The following is a 19,317-nucleotide window of genomic DNA, read 5'->3' as shown; positions in this document are numbered from 1 at the left end:
GAGGCAGGGGTCTACCACACCAGACAAGACCCAAGATGCAGGCTGTGCAAAGATGCAGGGTGTAAAATGCGAACTGGGAAAGCATACATGAAAGGCATAACCAAGTGGCCGCAATAGTGTACAGGAATAGCTGTACTGAATACAGACTGGAAGGCCCCAAGTCCAACTGGGAGACACCACCAAAGGTGGTTGAGAATGCCAGAGCTAATATCCTGTGGGACTTCAAGTTTCACTCTGACAAGCAGGTGCTGGTTAACCAACCAGACATTGTGGTGGTCGACAAGGAACAGAGGACAGCAATAGTGATCGATGTAGCATCCCGAATGACAGCAACATCAGGAAGAAAGAGCACGAGAAGCTAGAGAAATACCAAGGGCTGACGGATGAACTAGAACAGATGTGGAAGGTGAAAACCACAGTAGTCCCAGTGATAACAGGAACACTAGGGGTTGTGACTTCCAAACTGGGAGAGGGGCTCCAGCAGATTCCAGGAACAACATCTGAGGTCTCTGTCCAAAAGAGTGCAGTCCCAAGAACAGCTAAGATACTGCGCAGAACCCTCAAACTCCCAGGCTTCTGGTAGAGGACCCGAGCATGAGGAAGACACACACCACCCGAAAAAGGGTGAGAGGGAGATATATATCAATACAGATGCAGGAAAAAAACTTTTAATACATAGCAGTACAAGCCTTTTTCGTGTGTTGTGCAGTAGTGTGTGTATATATATCTATATCTATATATATATATAGTATTACTACTACTACTACTACTACTACTACTACAATACTACTTTCAGCTGCTCCCATTAGGGATCGCCACAGCGGATCATCCGTTTCCATTCCAGGACGAGCTGGAGGGCAGTTGCTGGGGAGAGGGACGTCTGGAGTACTCTAATTAGCTTGCTGCCACCACAAGGAATGAGTTATATGTATATGTACAGTTACAGTAACAACAGGCGACACTGTTGCTGAGTATTTTTTCTAATTGCATCTGTGCTTTAAGCCCTGTGATGGCCTGGTGGCCAGTCCAGGCCAGGGTGTCTCCCCACCTGCTGCCCAATGACTGCTGGGATAGTCTCCAGCATCCCCGTGACCCTGAGAGCAGGATAAGCGGCACAGATAACGGATGGATGGATGGATGCATATTGTATGGGTGTATGCATATTGTATGGGTGTATGCATATTGTATGGGTGTATGCATATTCCATAGTTTTCAATTTGACGTGAAAATAGTTCATGTGTACAGTAAATGTTTTAAAAGGGTACATGGAAAAATGAAAGCCTCGCAGCATAATGTAAACAAATGTATATTTCACTTTTAACAGACTTTTAACTTTGTGGTTGCCAGCGCACCTCAGTTGTGTGAAAGACAAAGACCCCGTGTAAGCCCATGAGTGATGTAGTACACAGGGTCAGAAACTGATTTGATATGTGTAACATGCCAGGCAATAGTTGGGCTGTGTACTGACGTCAGTCAAAAAATGTTTGCCCCTCCCTCGCGCAAATGTCATACTCCGCCTACGCTTTTCACATAATATGGCTACAAATCACTACAAGGGAAATGATCGCCAAATACTAGATCTTTCCGATTTAAAAACATCAGATGGAGATTATCTTGTTCCTCAGGTAACTTGGTGTCACTGAATACACCTAATTTGGACTTTCTGAACCTTTCATTTTTTTGTGGTAGGCTGAAAGACCCCCCCCCCGGCTACACCCATGCAGAATTGTGCCTTGTTCTCTCTTGTCCTTGGTGTCTTTTCCAGCCTTAATGACTTAAACAAATAGAAATGCTGCCAGGAAACCCGTTCTGAAGAGGTTAATATTTGACCATGGGGGGGGGGGGCGTCCGCTTACGTTTTCATTTCGGCTCATTCAAACCTACCGGTGTGTTAACAAGTGGAGCTGAATGAATGGGGCCGAATAGGCACGGGTCTACACACTCACACGCACACACACACACACTTGTAAACACGCACGCACGCACGCACACACACACACACACACACACACACACACGCACTTTAATAAAACCCGGAGAGATGGCCGCCAGATAGAGTCAACGCCATCAAGCGTATGCTGAAGCAATTTCCTGCCGCACAGGAAATGAAAGAGCTTGGGGGACGGAGGCGCGAGCCGGGTCTGCCTTTGTCCTGATTGTGATGCCGCTTTATGAGCAGATTGCAGCTGATACCTCCTCCTCCTCCTCCTCCTGCTCCTGCTCCTCTGTGCAGACGCCATCTCCTAATGCCTCCCATCAAAGGGCCGGAGGAGGCTGCGGAGCGTCACCGTGACGTCCATCAGCTACATCAAAGGAGGACGAATGTCACGCGCGTTACCGCCACAGCGGCGCAGAGCAGAAACGTCTCGAGACACTTCCGGCGACATTTGTGCACGTCGTCTTGAGTGGAATGATATGAAACAGGCGTTTCATAAAAGGTCCGTTTGAACAGAAAATGTCTCGGGCAACTGGCAATATTAAAACACACACACCCTCTCGCATAGGTCTGTGTGCGTACTAACGTCAGAAATAGAGGCTGTCTCAACATACTGTAAGTAAGAAGGCTACGGTACGAGACGTGGGCTGGTTACGCTAGCTCTTTATTAGCGGCGGCGGCGGCGGCAGTACACAGGCCGCCGCGGGCCCGCGCCAAAACAACAAAACCTTCCCCGCGACTTGTCTGCTCTCCCAACTCGCTCGGCTCCCGCTTATCGTCTAACTCCGCTCCCCACAACTAACAGAGACAACAACACAAACATCCGCCCTAACTGCCAATCACAGATACGGCGAGCTGAAAATGACTGAGGGGCCCCACAGCCTCCAAGCATACAACATGCTCGCTGAAATACCAGCAAACAGCTCAAAACCAACATGTCACTCAAGTCTGTTAGCATATGGTATAGCCTCGTGCCGAGTTGTGAGTTTCCTGGCATTCTCTCCCCAGTGTGTGTGTGTGTGTGTGTGTGTGTGTGTGTGTGTATGTGTGTGTGTGTGTGTGTGTGTGTGTGTGTGTGTGTGTGTGTGTGTGTGTGTGTGTGTGTGTGTGATACTATCAACTTCCCCGTACAGACAGTTCAGTTCATGAACTGAAATGGCCTGCTGAAAAAAACCAAAAAAACAGAAAGAAACCCTGATGTTTTCAAATAGAGGAAACCATCAGTTTCTAGTGTACGTTTGGACGCAGATCAAATTGTTTTAATGGTTTCCATTGGAAACCTTTTACCTGATCCTGACTGGTTTCCAATAGAGCACAACATGCCCTGGTGGTTTCCATTAGACATACCAATTACATACCATCCAAACCATCACAATTCTCAGTAGAACCATCCAAACCATTACAATTCTCAATAGAACCATCCAAACCATCACAATTCTAAATAGAACCATCCAAACCATCACAATTCTCAGTAGAACCATCCAAACCATCACAATTCTAAATAGAACCATCCAAACCATCACAATTCTCAGTAGAACCATCCAAACCATTACAATTCTCAATAGAACCATCCAAACCATCACAATTCTCAATAGAACCATCCAAACCATCACAATTCTCAGTAGAACCATCCAAACCATCACAATTCTAAATAGAACCATCCAAACCATTACAATTCTCAGCAGAACCATCCAAACCATCACAATTCTCAATAGAACCATCCAAACCATCACAATTCTCAATAGAACCATCCAAACCATTACAATTCTCAATAGAACCATCCAAACCATCAGAAAATACTATACTTTTTTTTCAGCAGGTTGGTCATTTATCCATCCATCCAACCATCCATTATCCAAACCACTTATCCTGCTCTCAGGGTCGCGGGGATGCTGGAGCCTATCCCAGCAGTCATTAGGCGGCAGGCGGGGAGCCACCCTGGACAGGCCGCCAGGTCATTTATTAAAGAAATAAAATAAAAAAGGAGGCTACTTGGTTATTCATACCACAGTCAATATTGATGCTTTGATTTTGCTCCTGCAGATGCTCATTAACAGCATCACTTCACACACTTATTAGTCTTGCATGGCCAGACCTAGCTCCACACTTGGTTTTAGCCCTGGAGAAACACGTTGGTAAACTTGATATACTTGTGTCCCTTTTCCACTACATGGTACCGGCTCAACTGGACTCGACTTTTTTCGTCTTCCATTACTGGAAACTACCGGCATTTTGGTAATTGTTACCACTTTTCTGGCACCACCTTTGTCGAGGATCCAAAAAACAAAACAAAAACTGGAGCAGGTACCAAAATCAATGCGGACCAGCTACACTGAGGGGGTACTGTTACGGTAATGGAAAACGACACTGCGAGTCGAGTTGTGTAGTGGAAAAGGGGCATTAAACAACCTTTCAGCTGGGAGCTATCCAGTGGCTACAACAGTGGCTTTCAAACTGGCCCTCAAAGACCCACAGCGCCGCTGGGCCTCTAGCCAACCCAAATGAGTTTTTAGACCTACGGCACAGCAGGTGAAGCACCCTGGCAGAATAGGAAACCAGCGGTGCTGTGGTTCCCATAGACAACTGGTTTAAAACCACCGTTACATCTTGTGTTTGTCCTGTTCACCCAGTGCATCCACGGGTAACGGTAGATGTTATTCTCCCTGGCAAAGGGCATATTCACCATATTTGTTGAGGTAAGAGAGAGTTTTTTTTTCTTTAATTTTTAAGTTTCTTTCCTCGCCCCCTTTTTCTCCGGTCTATTGAGACTTGGAGCTGCAACCTGCTTGTCACAACAACCCTGCTTCTCCAGTACCTGGCCTGCACCCTGCACGACACACTGATTGCTTGGAGTGAAGCTAATGCGCTGAGATAACAGGACTGAAAACAGATTCAACAGCCCAGGTAAAAAACACAACTTACTCATTTCGTTAGACAGTGATAACCATCAGGTTAATCTGGTTTTTGGAGTTTTTCTATAACAAAGTAAATGGATATCAAAGTGAAAACAAGATGACTGATTTCAGTGTAAGGGACTTCCCTCAAAGGGACCAGTTTATCAGGTACAAATTACATTAAATTGCGGCTTTGTAACGCAATGTAACAAAACATTACACACTTCCGTTGAGCGGAGATGGCAGCACGAATTCACGTTTGCCGCGGCCTCACCCAGTGTCTTTGTCCACGTCCAAGTTTGTCTTCGTTTGATGGCTGGGAGAGCTGGTGCTGAATCGGCTGAGGGAGCTTGATCTGCTGCGTCCTGTGGGTCCAGGGACCACGGCCCCGCCTGGAGCTGCGCCCGAAGAGGGAACGCCAAGGGCGGCCTGACAGGACGCGGAAGCGGGGCAGGCTAAGCTAACTGCTAGCCCATGCAGACCGGCAGTTCCAACAGTCATCCTGGCTGGCGTTCGTTCTGCTGGACAGTGATTTGTTTATTTATTTTCTAGTTACTTTGGATATACTATGTGTTCTTGTAGTTCTTGTAGTTTTTGGATATGTGTTTTTGTCCTTGTTTTGCACTGCTGTGGGCTGGGGAAACGAAGTTTTGTTTCATTTCGTGTGTGCAAGTGCATGAAATCAAACGACAAAGTGTTTCTGATTCTGAGTCTAAATAGCCAAACAGCAAATCACGTGGCTGCAACTTCATAAAGAAAGAAAGAAAGAGAGAAAGCCACTTTATTTGACATTGTAGTTACAATGAATGTGTTCTCTGCATATAACCCATCGTATTGTATAGGAGCAGTGGGCAGCTGCAGCACCCGGGGACCAACTCCAGTTCTTCTTTCCATTGCCTTGCTCAGGGGCACAGGCAGGAGTATTAACCCCAACATGCATGTCTTTTTGATGGTGGGAGGAAACCGGAGCACCCGGAGAAAACCCACCACAGACACGGGGAGAACATGCAAACCCCACACAGACAGGACCTGGGGATGGGCTGGGGTTCAAACCCAGGACCTTTGTGCTGTGAGGCAACAGTGCTGACCACTGGGCCACCGTGCTGCCCATAAATATAGCACACAGACATGGTCGGTGTGATCTGAATGACTTTGACCTGAAAGACTGTTGGTGCCAGACATGGTGGACCCAGTGTCTCAGGAACTGCTGACCTCCTGGGGTTTCCACACAACACTCTACAGTTTACAGAGAACGGCCCAAATAACAAAGAATATCCAATGGGTGGCAATTTTTTTTCTTTTTTGGATTTCCCCCCTTTTTCTCTCCAATTGTATCCAGCCAATTACCCCACTCTTTCTGAGCTATCCCATTCGCTGCTCCACCACCTCTGCCGATCCGGGGAGGGCTGCAAGATTACCACATGCCTCCTCCAATACATGTGCCAGCCGCTACTTTCACCTGGGGATGTAGTGCGTGGGAGGATCACGCTATTCCCCCGAGTCCCCCCCCCCCCGAACAGGCGCCTTGACCGACCAGAGGAGGCGCTAGTGCAGCAACCAGGATACATACCCACATCCGGCTTCCCACCTGCAGACACGGCCAATTGTACCGGTAGGGACGCCCAACCAAGCCGGAGGTAACACGGGGATTCGAACCGGTGAGCCCCGTGTTGGCAGACAACGGAATAGACCGTTATGCTACCCGGATGCCCTGGGTGGCAGTTTTGTGGACGAAAAACACCTTGTTGAAGAGAGGTCTGAGGAGAATGGCCAAGATGACAGATGTTCAAGATGACAGGAAAGCACAAATACTCAAATAAAAACTCTTTACAGCATACATGTGCAAAAGGTCATCTCTGAATGAAGGTGTCGAACCTCAAATCGGATGAAGACCACGCCTGTTCCCCCTCATGTCAGTTAAGAACGTGAAAATGAACCTGGAGTAGACACAGGATCACCAAAACTGGATGATTGAAGACTGGAAAACCATTACCTGGTCTGACAAATCTTGACTTCTGCTGCAGCAGGCAGTTAGGGTCAGAATATGGCATATACAGCATGAATCCATAAATCAGTCCTGTGTTGTGTCAATCATACATGCTGGTGGTGATGCTGGAATGGTGTGGAAAATATATTCTTGGCACACATTAAGCCCCTTAAGACCAGTTGAGCATCATTTTCTACAGCATACTACAGCATACCTGAAGTCTACCTGTTTTCCAATGGCTACTTCCAGTAAGATAATGCACCATGTCACAAAGCGTGCATCATCTCACACTGGTTCCACCAGCAAGACAGTGACCTCAGTGCCCTCAAATGGCCAGCACAATACCCAGATCTCAATCCAATGGAGCACCTTTAGGATCAGGTGGGACCTTCATGCACTGTGTTGCCATCAGGTCAGCATGGACCACAATCCCTAAGCGATGATTCTAGCACCTTGTTGAATCCAAGCCATTGTGGGTGCACTATGGGGGTCTTACCAGGTACTGGATAGGTGTACCAAATAATGTGGCCATTGAGTGGCGTTTCCATTTTTGGGTAATAATCATCAATTGCTTAATATAAAAAAATAAAATAAAAACATTGTATCCTCTAAAATATTTTCATTTTGCTCGTTAAGTAAAAGTCTGAAGAAAGCTAGTAAGGTCAAAGTATTCAATACTGTGTTTTACCTTCATGTCAGCAATTGCGTCACATTTCCCAAATAGATGCCTCATCTTGGAAATACTACATCCTGTGAATTCCCACTTTCGTTACACATCATGGGGGAAAACTCATTTTTCATTGAACACATTAATATAATGCTTTATTCCATAGCAGATGGAGAGACCAGTTCAACAGCAATTGATTAATACTGAGCAGGGATTATGTAATAATAGGCTATAATTTGAGCATTTTGTAGACAATGGGCAGGCAGTTTGATCATTATAAGAAAATTATGGAGGGCCTTGTTGTGACACATTATATCATCAGCAATTATAAAAACAATATGTGGCCAAATGCCGAACCTAGGGTCTACAATAGTTTTTGGATGTCCAAGGTGTTACTCAACTATGCGTGACTCAAAGTGCATGGATGGATATCAAACAGCACATCATTAGTTACAATACAATACTCTGCCCGTCGTTAGAAAACATGATTAGCAAGAGGGAAGGAATGACTTTTTGAATAACAGACAATATGGTACAGAAATTACAAAAATAAGATTTTGAATAATCTTAAATCCTTTTTACACTCATTTTTCTTCGCAGGGGACACGGTCAAGTGGCTTTAAAGCTTCCACTCTCATCCAAGAGAAGCAACTTTTACCCCTTGCAGGCATGAGGAGATCGATTGAGTCTCTTGCATTAAAACCTTTCGTCACTATGATATGAAGGCAACTTTGCATCCGTTGTATGAGGTTTCTTGTAAGTGTCCATGGCCATTGGAGAAGACCTCCTGTCTCTGGGAGGGTCTGGGGGAGAGGGGTGATCCTTGGGTCACCCCTATTCTAGGAGCTTCTGTTTCTATGTTGAATCCCAGGATGTCACTTATCGAATGAGGCAACTCCTAGAGAGAGCAGACAAATAGAAAATAATTAACACACCAGGTCTGAACTGACCACCAGCCACAAGCAAATAAATCTCAAATTTTACACTGTGTACTATATCAGTCACTTTAGCTGAGACGTCTTTCAAAGATTCCACTATATTCCAAGCATCAAACTCGAGCTGGTGGAATAACAAACGTGACTACATCAATTTGGAAATTCACTGCTTGCAAAATTACCGCAAGTTTCGCTTTAATTACATTTGCGATGCCTTTTAACCTTGTGAGATGAATTCCACTACTACCCCCCTCTGTGAATTACAACAAGAGGTTCACTTGCTCACTTGGATCACTTGGAGTTGTGTGAATCTGTATTACAGGTTGCCCAATAACACCTTTTTACCAGTTTCCTAGGCACTGGCTATGTCAACTAATCTAGCATTGTCATACATTTCATAACAGCAGTTCTCTGTTGGCTCTCATTTGGACGTCAGAGGTCAGTGTTAAGAGTAGGTAGTGAGGTTGCTAAGCACCGATTGGTGGATCACTGTGTCAATCTTTATACTGTAATCGCCCCACCATCTGCTGCCTGTAGTCTATACTGGTCAGAACTGATCACTGCTCTAAACTGGTTCCTATTTTTATTTATTTTTTTTAATTTATTTCTAGTTTTTCCCCTTATCCCACCCGATTAACCCAATGGCATATGGCCGGAACTCTTGTCGAATAACTCCCCTGGCTCACGTTTCCACAGGAAGGAGATAGTCGTAACACCAGCTTCCTTCAAACTCGCGTCGGCTGCTCTCGCTATTTTACACGCTGAAGCCTCGCATGGATTGCATCACCTTCAGGCCGCGAAGGAGACGTAGGTAGAATGCTTTCGGTTGCTTGGCTGCAGGCGCCCGGGTGGGCCAGAGGGGTCGCTGGAGAACGACGAGTCCCCGAACACTACACCGATCTACACCCACTATCCCTCAGGTAAGGGTGGCCTAATGAATGCCTTACCCCGTGGACGCTCTGACCGTGACCGGTTACGGCGAGTCTGGGATACGAACCTCCCAGCCACATGACGAGCGGGTTGCAAGAACGGCGGTTTATTCCGCTCGGCCACCAGAGCGGCTTGGTTCCTATTTTTTTTCACTATGTGCATTCACTGCTATATTGATACCAGTGCACTCCACACAGAGATCCATCAGTTCAGTTTTAGTTACGTCCATAAAAAATGAACAAGAGGGCTCATCTAAAACCTTTTCATTATATAATTCTGATACACATTTTCTTTGTTCTGCCAAACCTCTTGGCAGATTTTTCAGTAGTCATATCAAGTCAATAGGATTATTCTTCAATTATTATAATAATAATTATTATTATTATTTCTTTTGCCAGCCACTCCTTTTCACCTGACAGTGAGGAGTTTCACCCGAGGGACGTAGCGCATGGGAGGATCATGCTATTCGCCACAGTTCCCCCTCCCTCCTGAACAGGCACGCTGACTGACCAGAGGAGGCGCTAGTGCAGCGACCAGTACACATACCCACATCCGACCTCTCACCCGCAGACACGGCCAATTGTGTCTGTAGGGACGCCCGACCAAGCCGAAGATAACACAGGGATTCGAACCAGAGATCCCCGTGTTGGTAGGCAATGGAATAGACCACCACGCTACCTGGACGCCCCCTATTCTTCCAATTATTGACCTAATAAAATTCAATTACTGTCTAACAAAAGTAGATCCATCCTCTTCCACATACCTTACAACCTTTCATCTGCAAATAGATGCCCTCTGCTTTGTGCAGGATTTCCTCAATGTCCAGTTTCATTGAAAGTTCATTAATATGCTGTGAAAGCAAGCAAACAGCACCATATTAGTTAAGAGCACACCTCTCAGAGGGGGGCTATCACAGCACTGTCAAGATCAAGCCTATATTTTACTGTAAACTTGCATGCCCACAAGTCTGGTTTAAATAACCCTTGCTTGGGTTTAAAAACGTAAATATTGATTTGTTGATTATCCTATCACTGGAAAATATGTCATGTAAATCTTAAACGAAGTAGATGAATCGGCTTTCAGTAAGCCATTTAGAGTCATCTTCTATATACAGACAGGAGAAACTTTGAAAAGTGATTCCAACTGGACATATTTAGTTGAAGCACAACTTTAGAAAGCCACTTTATTTGATCGTTGTATTCTTACAATGACATGTGTTCTCTGCATGTAACCCATCCCATTGTATAGGAGCAGTGGGCAGCTGCAGCGCCCGGGGACAAACTCCAGTTCTTCTTTCCATAGCCTTGCTCGGGGGCACAGACAGGAGTATTAACCCTAACATGCATGTCTTTAACTTCAAAAAGTTATCAAAATTGAGCACACCTTAAAATATTTCTTATGATAAAGTATGAAAAACTATCTGCATGTCAATATATGTTGAAAACAATTACTAGTCATACACCTGAACTGTATGTAATCTGACAATAGAAAACACAAGGTGACAGTTAAGAGAGTTTCTGCGTTAACAAACTCAAGGAGCACACTATAATTTGTATTATGTAATGTCTGTTGTGTAAATATCTGTGTAATATTTTGCCTTTCCTGAAGCATTATTCTTCCATGATAAATATCAGTAGGGGATGCCGGGTGGTAGTTAGAGAGCAAATGACTCAAGCCCCCACAACCCACATATCCTAAGATTTCTGCATTCAAAAACACAGCAGCCAGGCTGGCTGAGTGGGTTTGTTTTTGTTTGATGCCCTCCCATCCACCCCCCCCCACCCCCAAAAGACTTGGCTCACAGGCAGTCCTCAGCCAGCTATGTAGTGACCGCAGCAAACCGAGAGCTATTGAAGGCATTGGAAAAGGGCAGATGTCAGCGAGAGTGCTGAGCATCCATATTTGAATTAGCTTCTTTTTTTTTGCTTGCTTGAGACTAGGCACAGGAGTGGGTCCATTTTGATTTTTACGTTATTCACATGGCCATATAGGGGAGGTCAGATTGGGTAAAATTACAAAAAAAATGGCCCCTAAAGACTCATAACGCCTGAAGAAAGCCCCACTTGAAAGACAAGAAGATCCAAGCCAGCTGAACGTTTGAACAATGTGGCCCAGACTACCTTGAGGATTTCATTGAAGCCGTAGTTCTCCTCCATGATTTTGTGTTTCTCTGAGTCGAGGATGGCACAGCACACCAGAAGATGGAAATTTTGGCAGGGCAAGCCTGTCCACATGACCTGGGAAAAGCGCAGATAGCCACATGTGATGTCGTTCAATAAATGTCGAAGATGATAAATTAGCTGATAACACATAAAAGTGATTTGCTATTTTACTTCACTGTTCCAAAAGCAATCTTTCACCTACGTGTTTCATTTTACAAAAGCTGAAAAACCCGTGAGGTTATTCTTTGCTGGGATTATGTATAATTCTGCGGATATTAACCATGATCGCAGAGTGCAGAGTGCCATCTTAGGAATTATTGCTCTATTAACACATGAACCAGGTGTGAACAGAGCATCTGTATATTAATATCTGTACACTGTCATCTATCACGTTATAACATTGGACAGATAACTGAGATATTGGACAGATAACTCACTTCCCAGAATCGAAGCACATCCTGGAAACTCAGCTCCCTTTTGAAGCGGATCAGTAACCAACGGAAACAAAAGTAGAGATAACCTGAGTCCTGGGACTCTGGAAAACCAACACAAAAGTGCGATTGGTATGAGGTGATACAAAAATAAATACCTATTCTTTCACTCTAGTTTCCAGTAGGATGCCGTCTACTGAAAGACTACATTATCTGTGTTTACATCATGACAAATTGGATTTCAGGCATTTTTCTGAAACAAGGACTGACAGTTTGGGTCGGCTCATATTGAGCTCTCCACATATTTTAAAGTAGAACACATTTTCTTTGATCCGCTTGTAAATGCTGGACTATATCCTGACTTAACGATGGATTATTCACATTGCCAAAACCACAATTTCATTCACTGGTCAAACTCTTTGAGGACTGTTTAAATAGCCGAATGAGTGGCAGGAGGGTATTATCCATACCGAGGTAGTTCCAAAAGGCTAGGTCTAACAGCCTGAGAAGGGTGCTGAGCTGAATCAGCTGGGTCTTCATGCCCTGCATCTGCTCCTCAAAGTTCTGGTGCTGTTCACACACACACACACACACACACACACACACACACACACACACACACACACACACACACACACACACAAGATAATGGAAAGGTTGTGAGCAAAATAATCAACATACATCAAGGAAAACTTGATGTATGTGGCACACCTTTAAAGTAGGGAGTCAATATGAGGCACACAGGTAATAAGGAGGAGCAGAACAGAATAAAAAGAGACATGAAGTCAAGCTAAAGTGAGGTGAACACACCCTGTCGTTCAAGATTTTGATAAATGGGGCAGTTTTTTTTGTGGCTCCCCCCCCCTTTTTTTTCTCCCCAATTGTATGCTGCCAATTAACCCACTCTTCCGAGCTGACCCGGTCGCCGCTCCACCCCCTCTGCCGATCCGGGGAGGGCTGCAGACTACCACGTCTCCTCCGACACATGTGGAGTCGCCAGCCGCTTCGACAGTGAGGAGTTTCGCCAGGGGGGACGTAGCGTGTGGGAGGATGATGGTATTCCCTCCAGTTCTCCCTCCCCCCTGAACAGGCACCCTGACCAACCAGAGGAGGCACTAGTGCAGCGACCAGTACACACCCACATCTGGCTTCCCACTCGCAGACACAGCCAACTGTCTGTAGGGACGCTCAGCCAAGCCGAAGATAACACGGGGATTCGATCTGGGGGATCCCATGTTGGTAGGCAACGGAATAGACTGCTACGCTACCCGGATGCCCAAATGAGGCAGTTTTTGAGCAACTTTGACCAGGCATAATCTTTTTCTTTCTATAGAAACTCCCAAACGACTAGAAACTCCCAACATTTACCAGACACTGTCACCAATTTTCCCTCTGAGAATTGCCACCTTCACATAGTGGAAGGGCTTGTGTGTCCCGGTGATCCTGGGAGCTGTGTTGTCGGGGGCAATAGCCACTGGTAGGGTCTCCCAAGGCAAATTGGTCCCAGGGGAGGGGCCAGACTAAGAGCGATTCCCAAGAAACCGAATGAAATTACATCTCAAGTTAGAGCACCTCGCCCGGAAAAGGTAAACCTGGGCCCCCTCCTGGAGCCAGACCTGGGAAAGGAGCTCGCCGGTGAGTGTCTGGTGGCCAGGCCTTGGCCCATGGGGCCTGGTCAGGCCCAGCCCGAAAAAACAACATGGACCCACCACACATGGGGATGAGCATTGGGGTAGGGTGCAATCAGGCTGAGCTGCAGGCAAAGGCGGGGACCGGGGCATGCCGACTTCCAGCATCGCAGATTGGTCCTCGGGACGTGGAATGCCACCTCTCTGACAAGGAAGGGTCTTGTTCACGAGTGAGGGTATGATGGAGGGGGAGATTGACAGATGGATTGGTGCAGCATCAGCAGTAATGCGGACGCTGTGCCGGACCATTGTGGTGACGAGGGAGCTGAGCTGGAAGGCAAAGCTCTCAATTTACCAGTCAATCTTCATTCCAACCCTCACCTGTGGTCATGAGCTTTGGGTAGTGACCAAAAGGGTGAGATCGAGGATACAAGCGGCTGAGCCTTTGAGATAGGGTGAGGAGCTCGGACATCCAGAGGGAGCTTGGAGTACAGCCACTGCTCCTTTGCGTCAAAAGGAGCCAGTTGAGGTTGTTCAGGCATCTGATTAGGATGCATCCTGGCGCCTTCCTTTGGAGGTTTTCCAGGGACATCCAACTGGGGGGAGACCCCGGGGTAGACCCAGAACTCGCTGGAGGGACTACATGTCCAATCTGGCTTGGGAACACCTTGGGATCCCCCAGGAGGAGCTGGAGGGGGTTGCTGGGGAGAGGGACGTCTGGAGTGCCCTACTTAGCTTGCTGCCACCGTGACCCGACCCCGGAGAAGTAGCTGAGGATGAATGAAAGAATGAAAGGTCACCAATTTCCCACTGAAATATGATTCTTTAAAATTGCTTAGGACTTCAGAATTATGGCTTGCCAAAGTATCCAGTAAGGCAGACAAACTTACCAGCATTAGCTAATATTCTAATGGTTATTGCGCATCCATCCTAAGTGTGTATGTCAAACACACTGAAAAAAAACTGGGACACAAGACTTAAAATAAGCTCAGAGGTTTGCTAGCAACACAGTTCTCCTATATGATGAACAAAGCAATGCTGAGTAAATTCAATGGGCAATGCTGCCCAGGTAAGACAGGCCTGTAAAAGTTGACCTGTGCATCACTTCCATAAGACCAGTGGTTCCCCTCTATCCCTTCCATTTGCTATAGAGTGCAATGTGTGTGTTGGTTTTCATTCCAACTAAACAGATACACTGGCTGGTATCACTAAATAGTTCCCCCACACTCGATTTAAGGCAGGCTACTCAGTGAAATCAGCTTGTCTAGTCATATTCCCTTTTCTGGTGTGGGAAGATGGCGGCATGAATTCAAGTTTGCAGCAGCCTCACCCAGTACCAGTGTGGGAAGACAGCGGCACGAATTCACGTTTGTGGCGGCCTCACCTAGTGCCATCCATGCAGTGTCTTTTGTCCACGTCTGCGTTGAAGTTTTGTCTTGTTTGATGGCTAGGAGAGCTGGCGCTGGATCAGCTAGGACAGCGGTCGGGAACCTATGGCTCGCGAGCCATATATGGCTCTTCCGGTGACGGCATATGGCTCCCAGACAATTTTGAGTTGAAAAATTTTTTTTTTCACAAAAATCAGTTTGGAACTGATTTTAAAATACTTGTGATATTTCTTAATAATACTGTGTCATTTTAAAGTAAACAGAAATTAGTTTTGAAGATAAATTTCACGGGTCACCCGTGGGTCGGGTCGGGAACCAATGGCTCGCGAGCATGTCCGGGTCATTGTAAAGGTGAAGAAATCAATTTTATCAGATAGCCAACTAGTTTATCCGCTTCAACCCTTGTAACGGAAAAGATGGCGAAAAGAAAAAAAGACGATGATTACCGTGCATTCCAGGCTGCGTGGACAGAGGAATTTGCATTTGTGGAGAGAGCAGGATCTGCGGTATGTCTAATATACAATGATAAAATTGCATCGATGAAACGGTCAAATATAAAGCGGCACTTCGATACGCACCATGCTTCATTTGCATCGAAATATCCAGCGGGGGACAGCAGGAAAAGGGCATGCGAGGAGCTACAGCGGAGAGTGCAGACGAGTCAGCAGCAACTACGTGTGTGGACCAAGCAAGGTGACGGGAATTCCGCTAGCTTTGCGGGGGCTTTGGCAATAGTAAGGAATGGAAAGTCATTCACAGATGGCGAGTATGCCAAAACATTCATGCTTGATGTGGCCAATGAACTGTTTGATGACTTCCCAAATAAAGACAAGATAATCAAACGAATAAAAGACATGCCCCTGTCAGCAAGAACTGTGCACGATCGTAGCATCATGATGGCAAATCAAGTCGAGGAAACACAAATTAAGGACATAAACGCCGGGACATACTTTTCTCTCGCGTTAGATGAGTCAACAGACGTTAGCCATCTATCTCAGTGCAGTATCATTGCCAGGTATGCTGCAGGTGACACACTGCGTGAGGAAAGCTTGGCTGTTTTGCCAATGAAAGGGACAACAAGAGGAGAGGATTTATTCATGTCTTTCATGGAGTTTGCTAAAGAAAAAAAACTACCGATGGATAAACTTATTTCTGTCTGTACTGATGGTGCACCCTGTATGTTGGGGAAGAACAAAGGATTTGTAGCGCTTCTCCGTGAACATGAAAAGAGAGCCATCCTAAGTTTTCATTGCATCCTGCACCAGGAGGCGCTTTGCGCTCAGACGTGTGGCCAGGAGCTTGGCGAGGTGATGTCTCTGGTCATTCGAGTGGTCAACTTTATTGTTGCCCGAGCTTTAAATGATCGCCAGTTTAAAGCTCTGTTAGAAGAAGTTGGGAATCATTATCCCGGTCTGCTTTTACACAGCAACGTGCGTTGGTTGTCAAGGGGGAAGGTGCTCAGCCGTTTTGCAGCTTGCCTGAGTGAAATCCGGACTTTTCTTGAAATGAAAGGCGTCAAGCATCCTGAGCTAGACAACACTGACTGGCTCCTGCAGTTTCACTATCTCGTGGACATAACTGGCCATCTGAACCAGCTCAATGTGAAAATGCAAGGTATTGGAAATACAATCTCATCCCTTCAACAAGCAGTGTTTGCATTTGAAAGCAAGCTGGAAGTCTTTCTCAGGGACATTGAAACAGGTCGTCTTCTGCACTTTGAAAGACTGCAACAATTTAGAGATGCATGCTTAGCAAGTGACTCCACTCAACATCTGGATCTCCAGCAGCTAGCTGGCTTTACGTTCAATCTCCTGCAGTCATTCAAAGCACGTTTTGGAGAATTTCGTGCGCGCACTGGTCTTTTCAAGTTCATCACTCATCCACATGGGTGTGCAGTGGACAAAATCGACCTGACATGCATCCCCGGGGTCTCTATCGGAGACTTTGAGCTGGAAGTTGCTGACCTGAAGGCATCAGACATGTGGATGAGTAAGTTCAAGTCACTTAATGGAGAGTTGGAAAGTCTTGCGCGACAGCGAGCAGAGCTGGCGAGGGAACACAAGTGGACAGAAATTAAAAATCTTCAACCTGAAGACCAGCTGATTCTTAAAACTTGGAACGAGCTTCCTGTGACATACCACACAATGCAGCGTGTGAGTATTGCCGTATTGACCATGTTTGGCTCTACATATGCATGTGAACAGTCTTTCTCGCATATGAGGAACATTAAGACAAACCTACGCTCACGTTTAACTGATGGAAGCCTCAACGCCTGCATGAAGCTCAACCTCACCACGTATGAACCAGACTACAAGGCCATCAGCAAAACCATGCAGCACCAGAAGTCGCATTAAAAGTAAGACATATTTAATTTATTATACGTTAAAAATACTATATGGCTCTCAATGTAATATATTTAGAAATATTTGGCTTTTATGGCTCTCCCAGTCAAAAAGGTTCCCGACCCCTGAGCTAGGAGAACTTCGTCTGCTGCTTCTTGTGGACCCAGGGACCACAACCCTGCCTGGAGCTGCGACCGAGAAGGTAACACCGAGGGTGATCTGACAGGAAGCAGAAGCGGCACAGGCTAAGCTAACTGCTAGCCCATGCAGACCGGCAGTTCTGGTGGCAGCCTTCGCTGTGGTGTTTTTGATGTCGTCATGTGGAGTGCGGGGAGGTGTGTCGAGGGTGTCTGGCTGGGAGAGCTGGTGTTGGATTGGCTGGGGGAGCCTGGTCTGCTGCGACCGGTGGGCCCAAGGACCATGGACCTTGTTTGGAGCTGCGCCCAAGGAGGAAGCACCGAGGGTGGTCTGACAGGACATGGAAGTGGGGCAGGCTAAGCTAACTGCTAGCCCATGCAGACCGGCAGTTCTGACAGTCATCCTGGGGCTGGCGTTCATTTCCTCGGTCATTGATTTTTTTTTTTTTGCGATATGTGTTATTTTAGATATATGTGTTAGTATGTATGTTCTTGAAGTTCTTGTAGTTTTTGGATGCGTTTTTGTCTTTGTGTTGCACTGCTGTGGGCTGGGGGAAACAATGCCAAATTAACCATGAAGACGTTTCGCCTCTCATCCAAGAGGCTTCATCAGTTCGTGCCTTTCTGACTAGACCATGCTAGTCTGACTGGCTAGTGATGAAACTCAGCTTTTTAGCCTCTTTGGAGTCGTTATCAGAGCTATTGATGACAATGGCTCTTTTGTGTTCCGATGTTTAGCAACAACAGTCGTTATCAGAGCTATTGATGTGCATGGCTCTTTTGTGTTCCGATGTTTAGCAACGACAGTCGTTCGAGGTGTTAGTTTCGACTTGGTTAGTGGTCCATTCAGTGGTCATGAGTCGTTGGAGCCGTTAGTGACCGACTGTTGTTCTTGGAGGCTAAGCTTTTGAGTCTCCTGGGTAGAGATGAAAGGACGGCATTGTCAGTGGGAGATAGGTGGTGTCGCAGACCTCCTCTGTTGAGGGATGGTTTTTCCAGTTTTGCATAGATGGCTTCCTTCACCCCTCTTTCAAACCATCTATCCTCCCTGTCCAAAATGTGTACGTTGCTGTCCTCAAAGGAGTGTGTCTTCTCCTTTAGGTGTAGATAGACTGCTGAGTCCTGCCCTGAGGAGTTTGACCTTCTGTGTTGGGCCATCCGTTTGTGTAGTGGTTGTTTGGTTTCTCCTATGTATAGGTCAGTGCAATCCTCATTGCATTGTACGGCACTCACCAGATTGCTTTTCTGGGTGTGTGGTACACGGTCTTTGGGATGAACCAGTTTTTGTTGGAGTGTGTTGCTGGGTTTGAAGTATACTGGGATGCGGTGTTTGTTAAAAATTCTCCTGAGTTTCTCGGAGACCCCAGAAACATACGGGATGACAATGTTATTCCTTCTGTTCCTCTTCTCCTCATTGCTCACCCAGTTGGTCTTTCTGGACCGTGTTGCAGTTTTCACAAAGGTCCAACTGGGGTAGCCGCAGGTTTTTAGAGCTTCCCTCAGGTGTTTGTGTTCTTTCCGTTGGACCGCAACCATGGAGGCTTTGGAAACTGTGAGGCAAAGTTTGCTACGTGACAACACCCTCCACAATAGGACCAACCTCAGCATAGACCAGATTTGCCAACTACTGGACCTTTGCCTGAACACTACATATTCCCAATTCAGGGGCCAGTTTTACAGACAGAAGCATGGCTGTGCAATGGGCTCACCAGTATCTCCCATTGTGGCCAACTTATATATGGAAGAGGTAGAACACAGCGCCCTGAACTCCTTCAGAGGAACACCTCCGAGCCACTGGTTCAGATATGTGGACTAGGGATGGGCAAACGATCAAATTTCCTTGATCGATCATCGCGAAAATTAACGATCAATTATCGATC

The 19,317-nt window shown here is 46.2% G+C and overlaps 1 protein-coding gene across 2 annotated transcripts in view; it reads right to left on the bottom strand.

Annotated features, from left to right (window-relative positions):
* Positions 1-7,598: 7,598 nt before the first annotated feature.
* tbc1d15 (TBC1 domain family, member 15) overlaps positions 7,599-19,317 on the bottom strand; it is a 46,312-nt gene continuing 34,593 nt past the window's right edge. For both annotated transcript variants that reach the window (XM_056281462.1, XM_056281463.1), the window contains exons 13-17: positions 12,413-12,512; positions 11,949-12,046; positions 11,470-11,586; positions 10,113-10,199; positions 7,599-8,382 (exon numbers count right to left, since the gene is read on the bottom strand). In XM_056281462.1, coding sequence (XP_056137437.1) covers positions 8,197-8,382; positions 10,113-10,199; positions 11,470-11,586; positions 11,949-12,046; positions 12,413-12,512 — 588 coding nt within the window. In that variant the 3' untranslated portion in view covers positions 7,599-8,196. The remainder of the gene's footprint in view (positions 8,383-10,112; positions 10,200-11,469; positions 11,587-11,948; positions 12,047-12,412; positions 12,513-19,317) is intronic.

Source organism: Lampris incognitus, chromosome 6, assembly GCF_029633865.1.
Source record: "Lampris incognitus isolate fLamInc1 chromosome 6, fLamInc1.hap2, whole genome shotgun sequence".
Taxonomy (NCBI): domain Eukaryota; kingdom Metazoa; phylum Chordata; class Actinopteri; order Lampriformes; family Lampridae; genus Lampris; species Lampris incognitus.
Note: the sequence above shows the minus strand (reverse complement) of the source record. Positions and strands in the feature narration are given on the sequence as shown.